The 22,073-nt window shown below is 40.2% G+C and overlaps 1 protein-coding gene across 1 annotated transcript in view; it reads right to left on the reverse strand.

The window, feature by feature from the left end:
- The window catches only part of CRIM1 (cysteine rich transmembrane BMP regulator 1), a 721,727-nt gene that overhangs the window by 609,345 nt on the left and 90,309 nt on the right, over window positions 1–22,073 (reverse strand). Inside the window, exon 2 of the mRNA XM_075862815.1 lies at window positions 1,078–1,251. Coding sequence (XP_075718930.1) covers window positions 1,078–1,251 — 174 coding nt within the window. The remainder of the gene's footprint in view (window positions 1–1,077; window positions 1,252–22,073) is intronic.

The raw sequence follows: 22,073 nt of genomic DNA on the forward strand, positions 1-22,073 counted from the left end.
ATCGGTAGCTCATTGATTTATGCACATCAGGACCACACCAGCCTAGTATGACCACCTTTATTGGGCCACCCTTTGCCCATCCACATACATCACATGTCCGGTATTGTAAGAAATAGAAATAGCTGCCAGCCGACAGCTGCCTCATGTGTACGGCCGTACCTCCCAGTAAACAGCAATATCTGCTCTATAAAAACGATGAAAAAAAAGTTTCAAATGTTCTTTGGGCATAATATACTGGCCACTAAGTGCAGTCACATATAAAATTAAATCTATACCTTTTAAAGCATTGCAATTTGTGGGAAATAAACAGCCAAATAGGTCCATCCAAGTAAACGGTTTGCCTTTCCTAATGTACTAAACATCAGGTAGCGGTTGTGTTAATGGTGCCGTTGGCCAACATCTTTCCAAATGCAATGGAAACAAATATCTACAATATAGACACTTTAAGGCTACGTTCACACGAGCGTGACAGATTTACGTGCGTAAAATCTGTCTGTGTGCGTCGCGTTTTGCATCAGTGTGCTTTGCGCGTGTCATGTGTTTTTCACGCTCTGGCAAGAACTTTGTTTTCAATTGAATTGATGCGTAAAACACGGACAGCACGCGGATGTGCATCCATGTGCTGTCCGTGGTTTTCACAAACCCATTGACTTCTGGACATGCAGTAAGTTTCACTCTACGGAAACTCGCTGCGTGAAAACTCACGCATGTGTGAATAGCCCCATTGAAAATCAATGGCGCCGTATGCTGTGCGTTGTTTAAACGCACAGCACACTGACGAGATTCACGCTCGTGTGAATGAGTCCCAAGAGCCAATCTGATTTTATTAGTGGACTGACAATAAGAACTTAGGAGCCAGTAGCACATTTCTAAGCACGTTGACTACCTGGCTCTTGGGATTTGTCGATCCCCACGCTACAATAACACAAGACTGATAACCACCCACAATACAATGACATTATACCACAAGAACTTGCATTATATCATCCGCAAAGCACAAGATCATATGAAACCATACTGCCAGATGAACATGCTCTGATGTATTTGGTATATGGAACGTGCCATCTCGTGACTTACCTTCAATTCTTTTCAGGGCAGAGTGACATGAATCCTGGTTGGGGAATTCAAAGGGACTGTTACAGGTCCGAATAGTGTCGCATTCACATTTTCCATTGATGATATTGCATCCTGTTACAAAGTTTTCATTGCAAGGTTCAAATCCATGGAGCTGGAAATCATCCCAATTCTCATCTAGAATATAAACGAAAAGATAAATAGAGATTATTATAATGTACAGTCGGAGCTTGTTGTGCAGAGTATTTTGTCAGAACATAAGCAAAGCTCTGCATTCTTAAGACTTTCATGGGTGGCTGCAACTGTAGAAAGATGTATAGTAACCAATTTTATTTACATTATGTTCTCTGTGGAATATCTTATGTGCACATTTAGGCCTTTTGATGGGCAAGTCAGCCATTTGCTAAGTGTTTTTCTACTTTGAAAACTTTACAGAATGGTTGAAGGCATAAACAGCAATTCTCGAATAAAATATGACGAAATTGCTTCTATTTGCAGGGGGAATAATCTGTAAATATAGCAGGACAGGGGAACTTCAGATTTCCCAAGGTCACCCGGAGTCACCAGAAAGTTGAAATATATTCGATACAAAACCCTTTTAGGCTCCATACACACGACCGTAATTTTGGTCCCCAATTACGGACCGTTATTGTGGATCAAAATACGGTTCCATTCATTTCTATGTCCCACGGACACCTTCCCGTATATTTATGGTAAGGTGTCCGGGCCGTAGAATGCTTCCATAAAAAATAGGACATGTCTGATTTTTTGATTTTACGGACCGTGCTCCCATACTTTATAATGGGAGTACGGCCCGCAAATGCGGGTGACTGTCCGTGCCCGTAATCACGGACCATGATTACGGGCACGGTCATGCTCATGGGGCCTAAGGCGGATTGCAGATAGTGAGGCAATTGCGGAGAGTATAGGACACATTTTATCCCATGGGCCAGTGCACACGACCGTGGTTTTCCCGGTCTATACATTGTCCGGGAGCGCGGAGCGCAAAAAAGTAATTTTACGGTCTGCAATTGCATTGAAGACAATGCACATCATGTGTGTGCACGGTCTGTGATTGTGGACGGCCCGCGGATGACATTTCTCGGGCTGTCCGTACTGTAATGTGCACACGGCTATGGTCGTGTGTATGAGGCCTAAAGGTGTTGATCCTACAAAATCTGGACACTTCCCGCGAGATACGCATATGATGCATTTAGTAGAGGTGCATGACAACTGATCTGAGTAGTTACAGTGATATACACCCAGCACGCTCCTGAATAGCATTATTTGTGCTCCCTACAGTTTAGTATACTGCTGCCATCCTACCTGCCTATTCAGCTTTAGCATGCCTGTAAGGAACGCATGTGATTATATATATATTTTATTTTCTCATCGAGCGTCTATTTTCAATCCATGGGCTGCTTTCGGCTTCCCCGTTCAGTCATGTGACCTGTAAACTGACTTTCCGATTCACACAGCGTCTTAGGTGTGGACCGGAAGCCAGTTTCTTTATGTAAGTCTATGAGACGCTTGGTGATAAAATGTAAATCAGGGTATGTCATTTAAGAGTCTAATGGCATCGAGCGTACACTATTATCCAGGCAAACAAAGGGTTAATCAGAGTTGGGCTATGAAAATTCCATTTTGAATGGATGTTGGACTGAAGAAAATGTATCATATACTGTATAACTATATAATACATGATATAAAACAGGAAAAAAGTTTCCTCTCTCTCAACGTGGTCTGTGGTCTCTCAGCTCACTCGTGTGACACGCACAATTTCCTGAAACACATCACTGCTGAGAAGGGCCACTGTTTTGTGTTTGCCTCTGAAGTCAATTCCCTGTTTATGAGAAATCACATTGGTCTGAATGTTACACTTGTAAGACGTGTTAGAAACGAAAGTCTGAGACAGCAGAAATAAGTTCCTAGTTGAAAACGTCTTTATTCCCCAGCGCCACAAATTCTAACCAGTAAAAACAATGCTCGAGACTGGGAAACTAAAAGGAAATTCAATACATAAACTAGTGAAAACATGTAAAATATAAGTGGAGTCTGTCTGGATAAAGATATTGGTGTGTCCCAAGCATATAATAATATCAAGCAAAAGATGTAAAATGTTCAAATCTTATAGAGAGTTTGTATGTAATACATTTATATAGACAAGAAGAAACTAAACATAGTGCATCATCATCATCCTCATATGAGGAGCACATAAAATACATAACCAATACACGCTACCTTCAAATTCTACGACTACGCTGTTAGATGCTCACGTTATGACATTATACAGTAAACTATATTACAAAGCCATTTATAACAAAGTGATGGTAGTGCTGCTACTTTTGAGGACTAGTGGGGACTGTAAATAAGGCAGCGATCAGCTCACGAACTAGCAAACGATCGTCGGCCGATTTTTATCTTTTATGAGGCCTTGAAAATTATTGCTGTCGGCAGCACAATCTCCCCAACACAACGATTGCATCAACGATCATTGGTTCCCTTAAAGGGCCTTTACACGCGCGCCGATCGACCTGTAATTATTGGCGATCATCATGGGCACATATCTGCCCATGTTACTGGCTTCAACAGCAGCAGAATGGACATCCAGTGTAGTCACCTGCTGGTTCACCAAACATAAAATGTATATATTACCTAAGGATTCTAACACGCTAATATGAATAGTAAAAAAAAAAGTTTTCCTGACATTCCACTTTAATCAGCTATTTTTTTGGTCGTTTCTTGGTGTAAATTCTGTGGATCAGATATGTGGACAGCAAATTATTGGTGTGGGTGAAGGTCTTAAACGGCAAAAGTTGGTTTAGTAAAGGTCTGGATTTTACACACATGATGCTACTAGAACCTGTTAGATAAGTTCGGTGATACTCCTACAACCTAGCACTGTACATTCATAGGTGCTATGAATAGTACCCATTCACAAAAAGTTTTTTTCCATATGTTTAGCGTATACACCAGGAAAACTTCTGACATACACTCTAAATGTATATATATAGGGCAACATTAGCTGGACAGAGGCCAAAAGAGAGTCCAGTTGGCCTACATAAGGCAGGTATACTGTAAAAAAAAATACGTATGGAATAGGATAGTAAACTACGCTATTCCATACAGCCGAATCCCATAAAAATGTATAGTGCACGGCATACATATTTTTTAACATGGAAGTTTATGGGTGACGGATGCCACTGTATGGGATCCCTCACAGTAATATGTTTAACATATACGCCATGAGTTTTTCATGACGTATACGTTAAACGAATGCCATAATAGCCTATAAGTGATCAATGCATGTGACGGGTGCCTAGAGGGGGTTTTACGCTGAGCAATTATTGGGCAAACGATCGTTCATAAAACCCTCATTGCCGATAATTGCCCTGTGTAAACAGGGTAGCGATTAGCAGATGAACGAGCAAACTATTATCATTGTAAGGCCTTATTCACACAAACGTATTTTACATAGGGCCTTAACAGTGGCATCCGTTTAACATATGTTATAAAAAGCAGTTTAACATATTCGTCGGGAGCTTTTACTGATGTATACACTAAACGTAGACCAAAAATGTGAAGGGAAAGGGGTCTAGGAAACAAACCACAAAACGACTTTGTCCACTGTCAACCCTTTCCTTTAGAATCAGTTCACATTAGTCTTCTGTATTTCACCTTGTCCAGCAAACTGTTTATGCACCTAACACCCCTGTTTTAATCTTTTCTCGGTTAGTAACGTTTCGTTTAGGCTGTTCAGTTGCGTGCCTGTATGAATGCTTAGCACCTTGATAACCACCATTACCCAGAGCACACATTCCAAATCAAGATCTCTGTGTCAAATTCCTGTCTTTCCACATGACTGGAATGTAAAAAAAAATCCCAACTAACCAGTACTGGCACTGGTCCAAACACTCTTCCCGGAGGAACAGAAGACAGAGGCCTAGCAGGCTTGTGGTTCCTTCATCAGCCTCAGAACTTTCCTTCTCACATAACAATCTCCTGCTTATCTCCTAGTACTATTACAGAATAGATAGCGATGCAAATCTCACTGCCAACGTTAATTATCAGGACAGCTACTAGGTGCCAACTTAATACACTCAGACAAATACTGTATTATATGCTCTTCATTAAGCAATTTATACAACATTATAATAAAAATCGTGATATATAATAATTGATATGACACCAATATATTCTGCAGCACTTTACAATCAGTCAACATACGACATAACACAGTGAAAAATGTACAAACATACGACAACGAAAAAAAAAGAAAAGACAATGTAACGCTAGATTCACACTCATTTGCTGCGGAATTTTGGTTGCCGAATCCACACCGACATTCCGCAAATAAGAACAGTACATATCCCATTTACTCACAGTGGAATCTAGGTATGATGCAGAATTCATGCCAGAGGCATGGCCTAGAAGATGCATGTCCGTTTCAAACGGACAGGCAGTAATACACTGCAATACAAAAGTATTGCAGTGCATTATAAATGCGATCGGAGGATCGCATATTAAAATCCCCTAGTGAGACTGGTAAAAAAGTAAAAAAAAAGTTTAATAAAGTTAATAAAAAAAAATGTGATGAAAAACCCACTTTTTCCCCTTACAAAATGCTTTACTATTAAAAAAAAACAAAAGAAAGCAAAAAAAGTTACACATATTTGGTATCGCCGCGTCCGTAACGACCCTGAGTATAAAGCTATTACATTATTTAACCCGCACGGTGAACGGCGTAAAAAATTAAATAAAAGACAATGGAAAAATTGCTGTTTTCTGTGAATCCTGACTTAAAAAAATGTGATAAAAAGTGATCAAAAAGTCGCATCTACTCCAAAATGGTGCTATTAAAAAATACAACTTGTCCCACAAAAAACAAGAACTCATGCAGCTAAGTCGACGCAAAAAAATAAAAAAGTTATAGCTCTTGGAATGTGACGATGGAAAAACTATAAAAATTGCTTGGTCATTAGGGCCCAGAATGCAAGCAGGGGGAAGGGGTTAAAGATGTCAGCAGAATGGGAAGTTTATGTAGAGGGTGTGGATGTAATGTAAAAATAAAGTGCCAAAGATGTCTGGGCAGCAAGCTCTGCGGAGATGTGTGATGTCCAGGAGAAGTTGTCATGGCAGTCTGGGTCAAATGGAGTAGAAAAGGAAAGTGAACAATTACAATCAGAGAAGACGTCAACTGTGAGTCATTGGATTTAACTGTACTGTCTTCACTTTTACCGTTTGCAAAATGATTATACTCGGCAGAGCGCCAATGTAGGACTCATATCTGTCCACTATTTAGTCACTGTATGGTAATAACTGGTAATATTGATCTTTATCATAGTTATTTGTGGTCATGTTGTGAAGGTATTATTTGGTATGACTGAATTAGTTGTCTTTTTTTATTTTATTTTTCATGGGGGGTATACACCAATTCCATAAAAATTCAACAGGCATAAAAAAACTCTGTATACCTCCGCAATTAAATCTGAGGCTAACATAGGTACAGTAGGGCCACATAGAATTTGGAGTTTGTATGAAGTCATAAGACAGTAATCTGCATGTGGCCTAAGACGTTAATAATAAGCATAAAGTGATGTTGGGATTGTCTTGTAAGCATAGGTATTTTGCTATTTAGTATGTGGGTAATTTTGCTAGTACACCGTGTTCCAAATTATTAAGCACATTGGATTTAAGTGTCATAAACATTAAATTATTTGTTTTTCAATTAAACTCATGGATGGTATTGTGTCTTAAGGCTCTTTGGATCATTGTAATCAATCTCAGACACCTGTGATAATTAGTTTGCCAGGTGTGCCCAATCAAATGAAAACTACTTAAGAAGGACGTTCCACATTATTAAGCAGGCCACAGGTTTCAAGCAATATGGAAAAGAAAAAGGATCTCTCTGCTGCCGAAAAGGTATGAAAACATTGGATATTTCAAGAAAAATTAAGCGTGATCATCGTACTGTCAAAAGATTTGTGGCTGATTCAGAGCACAGACGGGTTCGTTCAGATAAAGGCATAATGAGGAAGGTTTCTGCCAGACAAATTAATAAGATTAGGAGAGCAGCTGCTAAAATGCCATTGCAAAGCAGCAAACAGGTATTTGAAACCGCTGGTGCCTCTGGAGTCCCGCGAACCTCAAGGTGTAGGATCCTCCAGAAGTTTGCAATTGTGCATAAAGCTATTATTCGGCCACCCCTAAACAATGCTCACAAGCAGAAACGGTTGCAGTGGGCTCAGAAATACATGAAGACTAATTTTCAAACCGTGTTGTTTACTGATGAGTGCCGTGCAACCCTGGATGGTCCAGATGGATGGAGTAGTGGATGGTTGGTGAATGGCCACCATGTCCCAACAAGGCTGCAACGTCAGCAAGGAGGTGGAGTCATGTTTTGGGCTGGAATCATGGGGAGAGAGCTGGTAGGCCCCTTTAGGGTCCCTGACAGTGTGAAAATGACCTCTGCAAAGTACGTAGAGTTTATGACTGACCACTTTCTTCCGTGGTACAAAAATAAGAACCGTGCCTTCCATAGCAAAATTATCTTCGTGCAAAGATATTCAAGCAGAAACTGTCTAAATACTCACAAATTCAATGGATGCAAGAATTTTGAAGGTGATTTCAAAGAAGGGGTCCTATGTTAACATGTAACTTGGCCTGCTAAGTTTTTTTTTTATTGAAAGAGCTTTTGATTTCTGTAAATATGACCTCCTGATGCTTCAAATTCAACAAATTACCATTTTAGTTCTCTTTACAACCTTTAAAATGTTTTGATCTCTGTTGTGCATAATAATTTGAAACAGTGCATTTTGAGTTTTTTAAAAATCTGTTATCATTAGGAGATTTGTTCAATAAAATTAGCATTATACTCCAATGGTTGATGGCTTGAAGATTATACTGACTGTCATTTGCATAGACTATTTAGGAAAATCATCGAAAAATAAAATTTGCATAATAATTTGGAACGCGGTGTATAAAGTCTTGCCAAGTGTAGCAAAACTCTCAACTAAAAAAATTCTGTGCTAAAGGGTCTCTTGAATTTAGAAAAGTATATATATATATATATATATATATATATATATATATATATATATATATATAAAACCACTAATGTCACGATCTGTGGGTATGTGGACCCACTGGGCCGTACCGCCGTAGCAGCATAGCAGCTGGCCAGTGTACCAAGTCAATGTATATATAGTCCAAGCACAAGGATACCTGCAGAAGTTCAGACAGTAGCAACGGCCAGGCTCAGATGGGACCTTGGCAGCAGACACCAGGCGTGGTGTAACACAGCAGGAATGACCGGTGGCACAACATGACTCCAACTTTCTAAGGCACAGGAACAACGGTAGCACGGAATATAGGTTACAGGTAGATTGTACGGGAACACTGGGAATAGGATAACACTAAAGGGACCATTTGCAAGACTAACACGTGTAAACACAACAACGCTCAGGCAATGAATGAAAGGGCAGAGCCCTTTTTATAGTCCAGGGTGATCATGGGCTAATTACAGATTTTCCTCATGTGTGTGCACTGGCCGGGCGTGAGCGCGCGCACCATACGGGAACTAGTACAGCGATGCGGAAGGGAATGCAGGCGTCTCTCAGGAGGGAGATGCCGCCGGGCACTCGCCTGTCCATGGCCGCGGCCGTCGGGGGCCAGGTAAGCACTATAAATGTGATCCTTGCGCCATCAGAAGAAAATGCTCTGGCATTTAGACCGAAGTGGATCTGGCACTGGTTCAGAAATAAATCCTGTGCAGATCCTCGCGTCTCCATCGTAGCGAGGAGGTAGTGGCAGTGAGAATCAGGAGTCAGCACTGGTACTGACAGGAGGTGTAGCAGGAGGAATCGCCGGAGCAACAGGAATGGGTGCTGTCCTCCCTTTAACGCTTTTATGTTTGCTAAGATGTTACAATAAAGTCTAGAAGAAACAAACGGGTGAGTGCTGCATGTTCATTTTCCTTACCTACACGATATTGCAAGACTGTCTTTCTTTATGCTGAGCACCGCCCGAAGTTTGTTTGACTAGGAAATCCTGCCCTCATTTGCATCTATACATCTGTTCCGTACTATAGAAACAACGAGTGGTGCCAACTTCCTTCTATCGTACCTGATTTATCTAGACTAGCATATCTGTCTGCATGACTTGTGATGTCGACAGGGTTTGGGTTGACCAGCAGGGTCCATAGACTGAGCGTACTGTCACGATCTGTGGGTATGTGGACTTACTGGGCCGTACTGCTGTAGCGGGATAGCAGCTGGCCAAACAGTGTACCAAGTCAATGTATATATAGTCCAAGCACAAGGGTACCTGTAGTCGTTCAGACAGTAGCAACAGCTAGGCTCAGATGGGACCTTGGCAGCAGACACCAGGCATGGTGTAACACAGCAGGCATGACCGGTGGAACAACACGACTCCAACTTTCTAAGGCACAGGAACAAAAAGGTACGGGAACACTGGGAACAGGACAACACTAATGGACTATTTGCAAGACTAACACGGTAAACACAACAACTCTCAGGCAATGAATGAAAGGGCAGAGCCCTTTTTAGTCCAAGGTGATCATGGGCTAATTACAGATTTCCTCATGTGTGTGCACTGACCCTTTAAGGCCGGGAGCGAGCGCACGCACCATACGGGAACTAGTGCAGCGATGCAGAAGTGAGTGCCGGCATCTCTCAGGAGGGAGATTCCGCCCGGCATTCGCTTGTGTAAGGCCGCGGCCGTCTGGGGCAGGTAAGCACGACGGTCCGCAGCTGTGGACGTTACAACAAATATCTTGAAGAACAACATATCCTTCATTACTTACTAGACACCTTGTAGCTCAGCTTATGAGTTTAATCTCACGCACCCATTATTGCAATTACCATTAATTCAAACCTTTGGGGGGAAAAAAATGTCCAAAACAATTCTTATTCTGAGGCAAGTTATTTTTTTTATATTTGGCCAAGTAGCTGTCAACTTGGTTTTACAATTCCAATATTGAGAACCATAAAGAACCACGCTATCACTGCTAACTGATATCAAAGCAAACTAACACCACACGAAAATATCTATAGACCTCCCAGACTAAACCTGAAGTTCTCACCTTACTAGAAGTGTGGAGAGCAATAGATATCTGCACATCTCCCTGGTTGACATTTTGACACATCAGATAATTTGTTTATTAGATTAGTGCAGACAAAAGACAGAGGAGCTATCCATAGAAACCAATCAACCAATCTAAAAAGCAAAAGAAAATTGACAACAGCCATGTAATAAAGTTACAACGGAAAACAGCAACACTTACCACTTTAAAAACCTTTCATCTGCCAAAAACAATATAATGCCTTAGACTCTGTTAACAGTGACGTCATGGTTTTTTACAGAATCCATGGCACATATGATGGATCCCTTATGATCTGTTTGATGGACCTGTAATGATGTTATTTTTCCCCATTGGATAAAAACATTGGAAAACTGTCAGAAAAGAACAAATGCAACTGTGAACAGAGCCTTATCTGTTATTAGGGCCATAGTAACGGTGTCCAAACGTCAAGACTTCTAATTGCCAGAAGAGCTCAATATCTCATCATACATCCCTGATTCTAAGGTCTATTATTGCACTGGATCAAAAAGACCTTCAGGGAATTTACCAGAGACAACCATGAGTCTAATGTCATAGCAGAGAATGTCAGCTAGATGTTACCAGCGTTGCTTTGACTATGACTACAGCTCTATGGGTCATACCAATTACAATAACTAAAAATGAATACACACCACCAGTCCTTGTAGTCAATGAGTGACAACATCTCCAGAAAAGCCAATTTTTTTATTTAAGTGCACACAAAACAAGAAAATTGTATCCGTTTTTTAGCGGAAACAATATAATAGTCGACTATTCAGCTCATCCGATGAACAGAGAAATTGGAAAAACCCTCCCCAAAATTTCTGTTTCAATAAATATTGTTGACGCGTAACTCAGGTCGCTTAGCTGCTATTTAACCCCTTAGTGACGTAACTAATTTGAGAAAAAATAATTTCCCCCTTTGTATTCTAGCAATCATAACTTTTTCTCTTCAATGTAGCTGTATGAGAAATTAGATTTTGCGGGACAAGTTGTAGCTTTTATCGGGAACCATTGTAGGGTACATATAATGTATTGAAGAACTTTTATTGGAGGGAAATAGAAAAAAAAAAAACAGCAATTCATAGTTTTTCTGGATTTTTTTAAGGCGTTCACAATGTGGTATAAATAATATGTTACTTTACGTATCATTATGATTATAACACCAAATTTATATTATTTTTGTAAGGTTTTGCTACTCTTGCACAAATAAAACACTGTTTTTGGTAAATATTTTTTTTGTGTCGCCACATTCCTTTTTCTTGTAGGACGACTTGTAGTTCTCATTGGTAACATTTTTGGGTACATATGACTTGGTAGCTATTCTGGAATTTTTTTATTCATTTTTTCTTTATGGTTTTTATTATGTGGGATAACTAACTATGGGTTATTTGTTCTCTTTTTTTCCCCAATAATAAAACATTGTGTAAGGGAAAAAAAGGGTTTATTTGTTAGTTTTATAAAATCACTTAGGTGGTATGGTCAGCATTAACCGTGGCATTCTGTGAGCTGGGTCGTATAATAATAAAAAAGAAGGCACCATCTGTGACCATCAGAGAGAAAGTCTGCCATCTGATTAATAAGGGGAGGTGATATCATGAGAAAAAGTCCTTGCTACCTCTCCCCCTGGGGTTACCTGAAGCCATACAGAGACAGGAGAAGGCTAACAGATCCCTCTCCTCTCCCATCAGGCTGTCAACATGTCCCCTACTGCCCCCCTCTCCAAAGGCTGATCTGAGGGCTGCCAGTATAGTATATGCAGCACCCACTTCAACCTACTCTAGCTCCAACAAAAGTCTCGGCTTTAAAATAAGACCAAAATTGTGTCTCTGGCTCCACACTAGACCTTTTAGGATATATGCACATGTTGCGTAATTACACGCAGGTAAACACTGGTAATTCCACAAGTATATTATTACTGCATTTTTTTATGCATTTTTAGGTGTGCTTTTTACATTTTGATGAGGAAATAGGTGCGATTTTAGTGCATTTTTTTTATAAACTTGTCAGATACAATCCTAAAATGGAAGATAGATTGACACGCTGTGGATTTTAAAACCTGCACCACAGGTCAATTCATGTGCGGAAAAATTCTGCAACATGTAGCTGAGATTACTTGAAATCTCATTTACTTTGCTGGTATTGTATTATGCAGCGGGTTTTCCGCAGGAAAATCTGCGCAGCCAATCCCCATGTAATATGCATTGTGTGCATGTGGCCTTACAGTAGAACCTGCTTCAGCAAATACACTAAACTGTAAGGACCTTTTCCTGCAGCCCGACCACATATCGGGATAAACTGTTAAACAGTTATATTTAGGGAGAATAAGGGTATGTGCACACACACTAATTACGTCCGTAATTGACGGACGTATTTCGGCCGCAAGTCCCGGACCGAACTCAGTGCAGGGAGCCGGGCTCCTAGCATCATAGTTATATACGATGATAGGAGTCCCTGCCTCTCTGCAGGACAACTGTCCCGTACTGTAATCATGTTTTCAGTACGGGACAGTAGTTCCACGGAGAGGCAGGGACTCCTAGCATCGTACATAACTATGATGCTAGGAGCCCGGCTCCCTGCACTGAGTTCGGGCTGGGACTTCCGGCCGAAATACGTCCGTCAATTACGGACGTAATTAGTGTGTGTGCACATACCCTCACACTGAATACTCTGGCTGTTTATAAAGCAGCCATACGGTTAATAAATTGCCTGCAGGTAGATAATAATGTGTTTGAGGTGCATCGCTCATCCAGTGCTACATTACAATACGGAGAGGCATAAAGCTCCAATCCTTTATTGTCTTGCTCTGTACTGAAAGAACGTGTTTAGGTTTGCACTAGCTTCAAAGGGATTAAAAGAGCATGTTTGAGTCTCATTCCGCCTAGATTGAGGCATACTTTCCCTAGGGAAATTGTTATTGTGACGGAGACTAAAAATACAAGACTGGATCAACGTGTCTACAGGAATCACAGTCAAATGGTCAACACGATACAAAAAAAACATGAAAAGGTTTCTATCGCCAAGTGATTTAGATTATCACATCCCCACTGTATGATTTCCCATGCAAACAGGAAAATTGCTTATCTATCCCTCGTGGTGCGCACATTTTGTTCTGGTTAGACAGGCTGACAGACATGTAAATTATGTCCTATTTTTATGCGCCTTACAGATGCTGCATGACTTAGTCCCATTGTCAAATACAGGAAAGAGAAACGTTCCCCCTTCGGGACAGAATAACTCGGAGCTTCCCTTTGTTATTTTCGCTCATGCCAGTCACAGTTATGTCAGGTGATCTACACTAACCTGAATTTCATAGTGAAGTCTTTAGCTATTCTCCGCATTCTGTTTAATGAAGCACCTGAGGGATTAAATATGTTATGCAGAGACAATTTCAGAGAAGAAGTGAACCTGTTATTGTTTTCTCCATGTTCGGAGAAATAAATCTTCTGGTGGAGACCCAGTAATGATCCTCTTAATAAGTGAAAATGCCCATGAGCAATAATGTGATTATTTTTTTTTTCTTTCCAGCTATAGAACATAGGCAAGAAACGACTTACACGAATAGAATTGTGGCTGATCTTGACTTAAGCTGGCCATAGACATTAAGATTTACGGATTTGCCAAGCGTATTTACGTGCGGAAAATCCGCAGCGTAATACTGTACCAAAAAAACTGAATGAGATTTCAAGAAAACTCATCTATACTTTGCGGATTTTTCTGCATGTAAATTGACCTGCGGTGCATATTTTAAAAATCTGCAGCATCCAAATTTATCTTGCGTTTCCGCTTGCGAATTATATCTATTTTTTTTTAAAAACGCACCAATATCCATGGCATAAAACCGCATCTATTTCTGCATCAAAATGTAAAAACCGCAACTAAAAACACATTAAAAAAAACGGATTTTACTTGCGGAATGACCTTTGTTTACCTGCGGTTTTGATGGCCTTGTTGTACATAACAACCAACAAAAATTCAGATTTTTCAGTTGCTTTGCGTAACAAGGTAACTTATAAGCTAGTTTTGATACATTGGGTTGTAAGAGTTAAAATATTTTTGTAACTATTTCACATTTCTTTATTTATTAAACCACTGAGGCCGGCACTTCTACGGTGATTGTGTGGCTGGCACTTCAATGGCGATACTGTGGCTAGCACTCCTATGGGTATACTTTGGCCGAGCATGTTATGGAAGCAATGTAGCTATCACTGTAATTTACACTCCACATAACAATACCAAGAATCTGCAAGGAAATAATATTCACCATTTCAGGATAGCTTTTTTGTCCGGTAGAGAGGATTAGTATGGATTTGCTACTATAAAAGCTACAACATCCAAGAAGAATCTGCAGCGAAATAAAGTCTATGACACTCAAATATTTATAAAAGTATACATTTTATTAAATCCAAAAATTTAAAAACACATATATCTCAATATAAAATTCAGAGATGACTAACCACAGTGAGGTAATGGACACCAAATATCAACAGTCATTAATGCACAAAGGTTACAAAAATCTGAACATATCGCATATCACATGTGATGTGTTCAGATTTTTGTACCTTTGTGCATTAATGATTGTTCCTATTTGGTGTCCATTACCTCACTGTGGTTAGTCATCTCTGAATTTTATATTGAGATATGTGTTTTAAAATTTTTGGATTTAATAAAATGTATACTTTTATAAATATTTGAGTGTCATAGACTCTATTTCGTTGTAGGTTATTGTTCTCCATTGAGTTAAATGACATAATTTGTTATTCTTGCATAACATCAGGCATATGTATGCCTCCCACTACATACTGGTTACAAGTATGGGATTATTCCCATCATGCTAGAGGGGATTTATGGTTGATCTCTGCTTTAGGTTTAACATCCAAGAAGAGCATGGCAACAGAGAACATTTAATGGTAACAATACCTTACTATTATTAAAGGAGTATTCTCATCACAAAAAGTAATGGCATACAGCTAGGATCCCCAATGTTCCCGAGATTGAAACGGCCACAACACTGATTTAGTACAGCGTCTCTTTCATAGCGATAAATCAGCGCTGCGGCCCCTTCAATCTCAGGATCAGTGGGGGCGATCCAGGACAGCAGTCGGACCCCCATCAATAGCAAAGTGATTGTATATCCAAGTGATATGCAATCATTTTGTGTGACGAGAAAACCCCTTTAAGAAAAATATGGTAACAATTTAAAGAGGCTCTGTCACCAGATTATAAGCGCCCTATGTCCTACATAATGTGATCGGTGCTGTAATGTAGATAACAGCAATGGTTTTTATTTTGAAAAACGTTAATTTTTGAGTAAGTTATGAGCAATTTTAGATTTATGCCAATTAGTTTCTTAATAGACAACTGGGCGTGTTTTACTTTTTACCAACTGGGTGTTGTACAGAGGAGTGTATGACGCTGACCAATCAGTGACTAATCAGCATCATACACTTCTCATTGTTCCAGCCCAGCTTCTCTCACTGCACAATCACACTAACAATGGGCTGGAACAATGAGAAGTGTATGACGCTGATTAGTCACTGATTTGTCAGCGTCATACACTCCTCTGTACAACACCCAGTTGGTAAAAAGTAAAAACACGCCCAGTTGTCTATTAAGAAACGAATTAGCATAAATCTAAAATTGCTCATAACTTGCTCAAAAATTATCGTTTTTCAAAATAAAAACCACTGCTGTTATCTACATTACAGCGCCGATCAGATTATGTAGGAGATAGGGCACTTCTACTCTGGTGACAGAGCCTCTTTAAGTTCCTTTTACACCGGCCAATTTTGGCTGCCACAACGACCGCCAATCAATAGACAGCTCATAAATCGATGCTCGTTTGTTCCTCACACAAGGAGTTATGTATGTGGACGAGCGATCGTTACTAGTAACGATCGCTCATCCCCCGGCAGCACATCTCCTTGTTTACACAGATGTGGTGCTGACAAAGATAATATTTTCTGCTGCATAAACGATATGATCAGCCAATGAATGAGCGTTTGCCTTGTTTACACAGGGTAATGATCGGGAATGAGCGTTTATATGAACGCTCGTTTGCCCGATCATTGGCCAGTGTAAAAGGATCTTTAGAGCAGTGATTGGATGCACAGTATTTACACTTTTTTCCCTAACATGATTTTCATATCTTTCCTTTTCTTTCAAGCTCCTTGTTTACTAAATCTCTGTCTGCTGATTCAGTTGATTTCTATCTCCTTGCACAGCATGAAACTGAAAGAAAATGAAATGAACAGGGGTCTAAGAGCTATCTTTCAAACGAATGCACAGATAGGAGCACTGACAAGGAAAAACACTACGAAAATGTCGAGCTGCCCAGAAAACTGTCTTAATGAATAATAACACAATGCCACTGTGGTAAAGGATACGTGTATTAACTCACCTGCATTAGAAAAGGATTTCCAGGAACAAACTGTCAACATATTGATGGATCCCATTATACAAGTTGGTCATACATCAGTAGATGACTCATGGTTGACAAAAATTGTGCCCACCCCAAGACCTATAATGGTACTTTGTGGTCTGATCCTTCTCTGATATTTTGAGCAATGTAAAGGACTAAGGGTCCTATTAGACGGGCACTTATTCTTTCATGATCAAGCGACCAGTGATGATTTAGAAAGACATTTGCGTTCGAAAGACGGTCTGTTACACGTTACAATAATTGCTAAAGATTTTCGCTGTACTGTGATCGTCGATTGATCGCCCACACCTCATCTCTAAACTGATAACGGCTGAAAGATTTCTGATTAGACGAGGGCATGTGGCAGCGACGAACGATAATCTTTCACCCAGGAATCCCAACGATTAATCACTCATCGTTCCATCATTGAACGTTATTATACATGGCCATTATCTCATACATTCGAATGATTATACAAAAAATTCTAATCGCTCCGTCTAACAGGGCTTTAAGACATCTGAAGCCTGTGGACTATAGCTATCATTTGATAGTTAAAAACAATAATTTGCACTACAAAAAGTCTCTGTGTAGCACAGCCATTAACCCGTTAGTGACCGCCCCATAGTGTTTTTACGGCGGCCACTAACGGGCTTTATTCCGATGCATTGGCCTTTTTACGGCACTGCATCTGAATAAATAAACAGAGCAGGGAGCCGTTAAATCTCCCTGCTCTCAGCTGCCAGAGGTAACGGAGGGCTGGGGGCATCCCTGCTCTAACAGGTGAGATCGAGATCAGTATTGATCTCACCCGTTTAACCCCTCAGATGCGGCGCTCAATAGCGAACGCCGCATCTGAGTTGTTTTGGAGAGAGGGAGGGAGCTCCCTCTCTCTCCCACCGACGCCCGGCGATAAGATCACCGACTGTCTGTGTCTCCGATGGCAGCCGGGGGCCTAATAAATGCCCCCAGGTCTGCCTGTAGTGTATGCCTGCTAAGTCATGCCTGAAGCATGGCCTAGCAGATGCCTGTCTGTTTTACATGGACAGGCAGTAATACACTGCAATACAAAAGTATTGCAGTGTATTATAAATGCGATCAGAGGATCGCATAGTGAAGTCCCCTAGTGGGACTAGTAAAAAAATAAAAAAAAGTTTAATAAAAAGTGTAAAAAAAAAAAGGGGAAAAAAAGGGAAAAAAATAAAAATGAAAAACCCACTTTTTCCCATTGTAAATTGCTTTATTATTAAAAAACAAAATAAAGTAAAAAAAGTTACATATATTTGGAATCGCCACGTCCATAACGACCCCAACTATAAAGTTATTACATAATTTAAAGAGGCTCTGTCACCACATTATAAGTGGCCTATCTTGTACATAATGTGATCGGCGCTGTAATGTAGATTACAGCAGTGGTTTTTATTTAGAAAAACGATAATTTTTGACGGAGTTATGACCTATTTTAGCTTTATGCTAATGTGTTTCTTAGTGGACAACTGGGCGTGTTTTACTTTTTGGCCAAGTGGGCGTTGTACAGAGGAGTGCATGACGCTGACCAATCAGCGTCATACACTTCTCCCCATTCATTTACACAGCACAAAGCGATATAGCTATATCACTGTGTGCAGCCACATAAACACAATATAACGTTACTGCAGTGTCCTGACAATGAATATACATTACCTCCAGCCAGGACGTGATGTCTATTCAGAATCCTGACACTTCGCTAATACAATCCCGGTATTATAGCACAGCAAGCGCAATCTCGTTTGAAATGACAGTTTACAGCGTAATTCTAGAAAATTTACAGGGAGTGGATAGTATTGCCTTTCTCATAGTGCATTAAAGGGGTTATGTGGGGACCGAAAAGTATTAGCAGTGTACTCGCTAATATACATTCCGGTCCCCGTCGCGCTGATTATGAGATTTTCATCGATTTTTATAGCGCTGTTGGGGACTGGAAGTCTAGTTGCACAGTCTTTCTTAATGACGACACGACTCTTCATCATGTGACTTGCTACTGCTACAGCGATTACAGAGTGCATGAAGAAGAGTCATGTCGTCATGAAAAAATACTGTGCAACTAACCTTCCGGTCCCCCGCCAGCGCTATAAAAAATCTATTAAAATCTCATAAGCAGAACGACCCTTTGTCCCTTTCCTTCGGGTTTCCGTTGTTCTGCTCCATCAGAGGAGCAATATAACAAAAATACCAGTAACGTCGGTTCCGTTGCACGACAGAGACAACTGGTGCCAGACAGAGCCCATTGACTTTAATGTGTTCTGTCGGGTTTCCATTTGGGGTGTCCGTGGTTTTACTGGATACAATAGCGCTATTGTTTTTGGGTACTTTCAGCCAGATCTGTGACAGAGGCCCCTAATGGAGCCTCCAATGCAGATGTGAACAGGCTCTGCTAATGGAATCGGACTGATGTTTTCTGTTTTAATATTGGCCTAATTATGACAGAGGTAGTACTGCTCAAATGCCCAAAGGACGGCTTGACCGTATTAATAATAAATATCTGTTCACCAACATTACCATATTTATTTATTTGGCTCTAGCCAGAAATCTGAATATTAAAATGCAATACACGGTAATCCATTGAGTGGTGACAAAGAATTTAGTTTTAAGGCTTAAGAAATGAAATAACATTAAATGTGTTAAAATGCTCTATAACGGAAAGAAAAAAAAATACTATAAATCTTGTAATTGTAAATCATGACCTTGTGCAAAGACAAAGCACTTCATAGATGTATTGTTAATTATTAAAAAGGAATTGATCTCTGATGTAACGCTAATTAAATTTGCCATATTTTTGGGCCGAGAACAATAGATCATAGCACATGTGAGAATACTGCAGTAGTTCAATTATGTGTGTAAAAGTTTCAAGCGGCCACTCACATTGTGATCAAGTCACGTGCCCTTGACTGTCACACAAGATGGGAACTTTATACTTCAATTCTTAGCCATACATATGCTGCATTATAAGAGAAATCACTCAATATTACCAAATATTTCAGAACATGTACACAATTTACAGTATATGATGACCAAATTAGATCTAAATGCCTAAATAATTAAAGCTGTCTCATTGATCGGCGCTCGTTGCAACGGCCAAAATTGGCGGGTGCAATAGGGCCTTTACATAGGACAGCAAATAGAGGTGAAAGATTCACCTTAAATAATAAATTACAGTGAGTCATAATGTCAAGATTAGTTCACTGTTACAACCCGAGGCTGGCAAAACCATAGAAAGAATTCTCTGATCATCACCCACCCTAACCCTTGTTTGTAATGATCAATAAAGACAACTTTATAAGTTCCTGTAACTTCTTAACATTACTCTCCAAGATTCTATTTCTATGGGCCCCAACATGGGAACAAAACCTTCCAAACTTTGTGGTTACCCTCCTTATACATTAGCAGTGAAACTTTTAATTCCGTATTTTCACTAAAGAATAGACTGTAACATAGCATATTTTATATACAAGCTATTCATCCGTGTTCTTTAAAACCTGAAAAACCAGTTACTACGTCTGCGTGTTTAATATCTTTTTTTAGGGTTAACATGGGTCTCAAAAAATAAACATTGAAATAGCCGAATTAAAAATATTCTCAGATAATCCCTTGTAACATGGGAATTTACCGTCACCCTACAGAAAGCTCGGACACCTTATAGTCTCAAAACATACTGAAGCTTAAGTATGGTTTATAGTGCGAAACAACATGTTCATACCACCTGCATTACAAGAAAGCTGGTCATTAGCAAAACGTCCCACTTCTGCTGTTGGCCAGAGTATTTAAAACCATTGAAATTTGTGTCAGGGCAGGCTGCCATCATTACATCATCCACTGCCCGAAAAAACTTAAGACTACGCAAACACCATCCTAGCGCAGGTCTTTAACTCACTAAGTGGCCCCATGTGGTCAACACATGTCTGCCAACATGCAGGCAACACCTTAATATGCAGATCCAGCCATATGCTCGGACTTATTTATTTCCCTATCTGATCAAACGTACCGTAGACTGAATATGGAAACAAACTGTAAAATGGTTTACATTTCTATGCATAATAAGAAATCAAAGTAAGAGATCATAGTGTTTTAATAATTAGTAATTAAGATGTTGTATCTGTTTTCAACAAGCCTCTTAATCCACAAAGGAAACCGGCCACAAAGATAAAACAATACAAATTATTACGTCTTATTTCATATGGTGTTGCGTTGAAGCCAAGGTGGATAGGTTTAATTCTGACCAGTACATGTTCTCCATTTGTAAGTCTTTTTATCCCCACAGTTCAAACATATCTTGACCTAAATGAATCTCTATCTTGGATGTACCATAAAGGGTCCCACGACAACCCCTTTATTATTTTCTAAACTGTAAATGTGACAGGCTACAAAAGTAAGCGCAGTGGGGGTCTGACCTCTGGGACACCAACCGTTGCCAAGAGCGAGGGGCCCTTAGTCTGTGCTCTCAGTTGGGCAAGCGCTGTCCCTATCCATAGACTTGAATAGGGCTACCGGAAACAGCCAGCAGGCGGGTTTAGGAGCCTATATTGAATATATCAGACTCTTGGTCCTGGCATCAGTTTCCTAAATGTGCATGCTGGGAGCAATGGTGTCCAATGCAGCCACATAAGATAAAAGTTTTATACAACACACATTGAACAGTTATAACTTTTTTATTTTTAGGTCAAAATTTCTGCAGCAAATCCAGGGGGAAGCCGCAATATAATCCGCAGCCGTGATTCCACACTAAATCATGTGCATTTTAGTGCAGATTGGCTAAAACCCAAAAAATCTGTATACTCACCTTCCTAATCTTCTGCCGCTCCCCTGGGAACGCTAGCCTGGTCCCCCACAGTCAATGAAAGGAGGAATAGTTCTGCGGCGGTTTTTGCGGCGGGAACCGCCACACAAAATTTGCCGTGTGAACTGACCCTTAATCCACAGCAAAATCTACAACATTTGGGTTTTTTTGCAAATTTTGACATACCCATTGAACACAACGGGGATAATATATGCAACAAATCCAAATCAGAAATTGATATGCTGCGGATTTCAAAATCTGCATCGTAGGTCAATTTCCGCTCTGAAAATTCTTGCAGCGTGTATTAGTTGTCTTATCCTTTTTACTGGTACCGAAATCTGCTGCAGATTTTCTGCCCACAACTATGGATGGAAAATATGCAGCAATTCCGTCACGTGTGAACGAGCCCTTCGTGTCTTTAACTCCCATTCAGTAGGTCCTGAGTTTAAGACCTACCAGAAATGAGGTCAAATGAAAGGCAGAAAAAAATGTAATCCATAGAGCACCATCCATGTGCCAGAAGAGCCCCTCTCCCAATTTCCGGTGTAGGAGAAACTACACAGGACGTCAGATAGCTGACAGAACAGACGTATGCCTGCAGAATCACGGCACTGCCATGTGCTAAGTGTGTTAGAGGTGTCGAGGCT

The sequence above is a fragment of the Rhinoderma darwinii genome, chromosome 4, assembly GCF_050947455.1.
Source record: "Rhinoderma darwinii isolate aRhiDar2 chromosome 4, aRhiDar2.hap1, whole genome shotgun sequence".
In the NCBI taxonomy this organism is placed as follows: domain Eukaryota; kingdom Metazoa; phylum Chordata; class Amphibia; order Anura; family Rhinodermatidae; genus Rhinoderma; species Rhinoderma darwinii.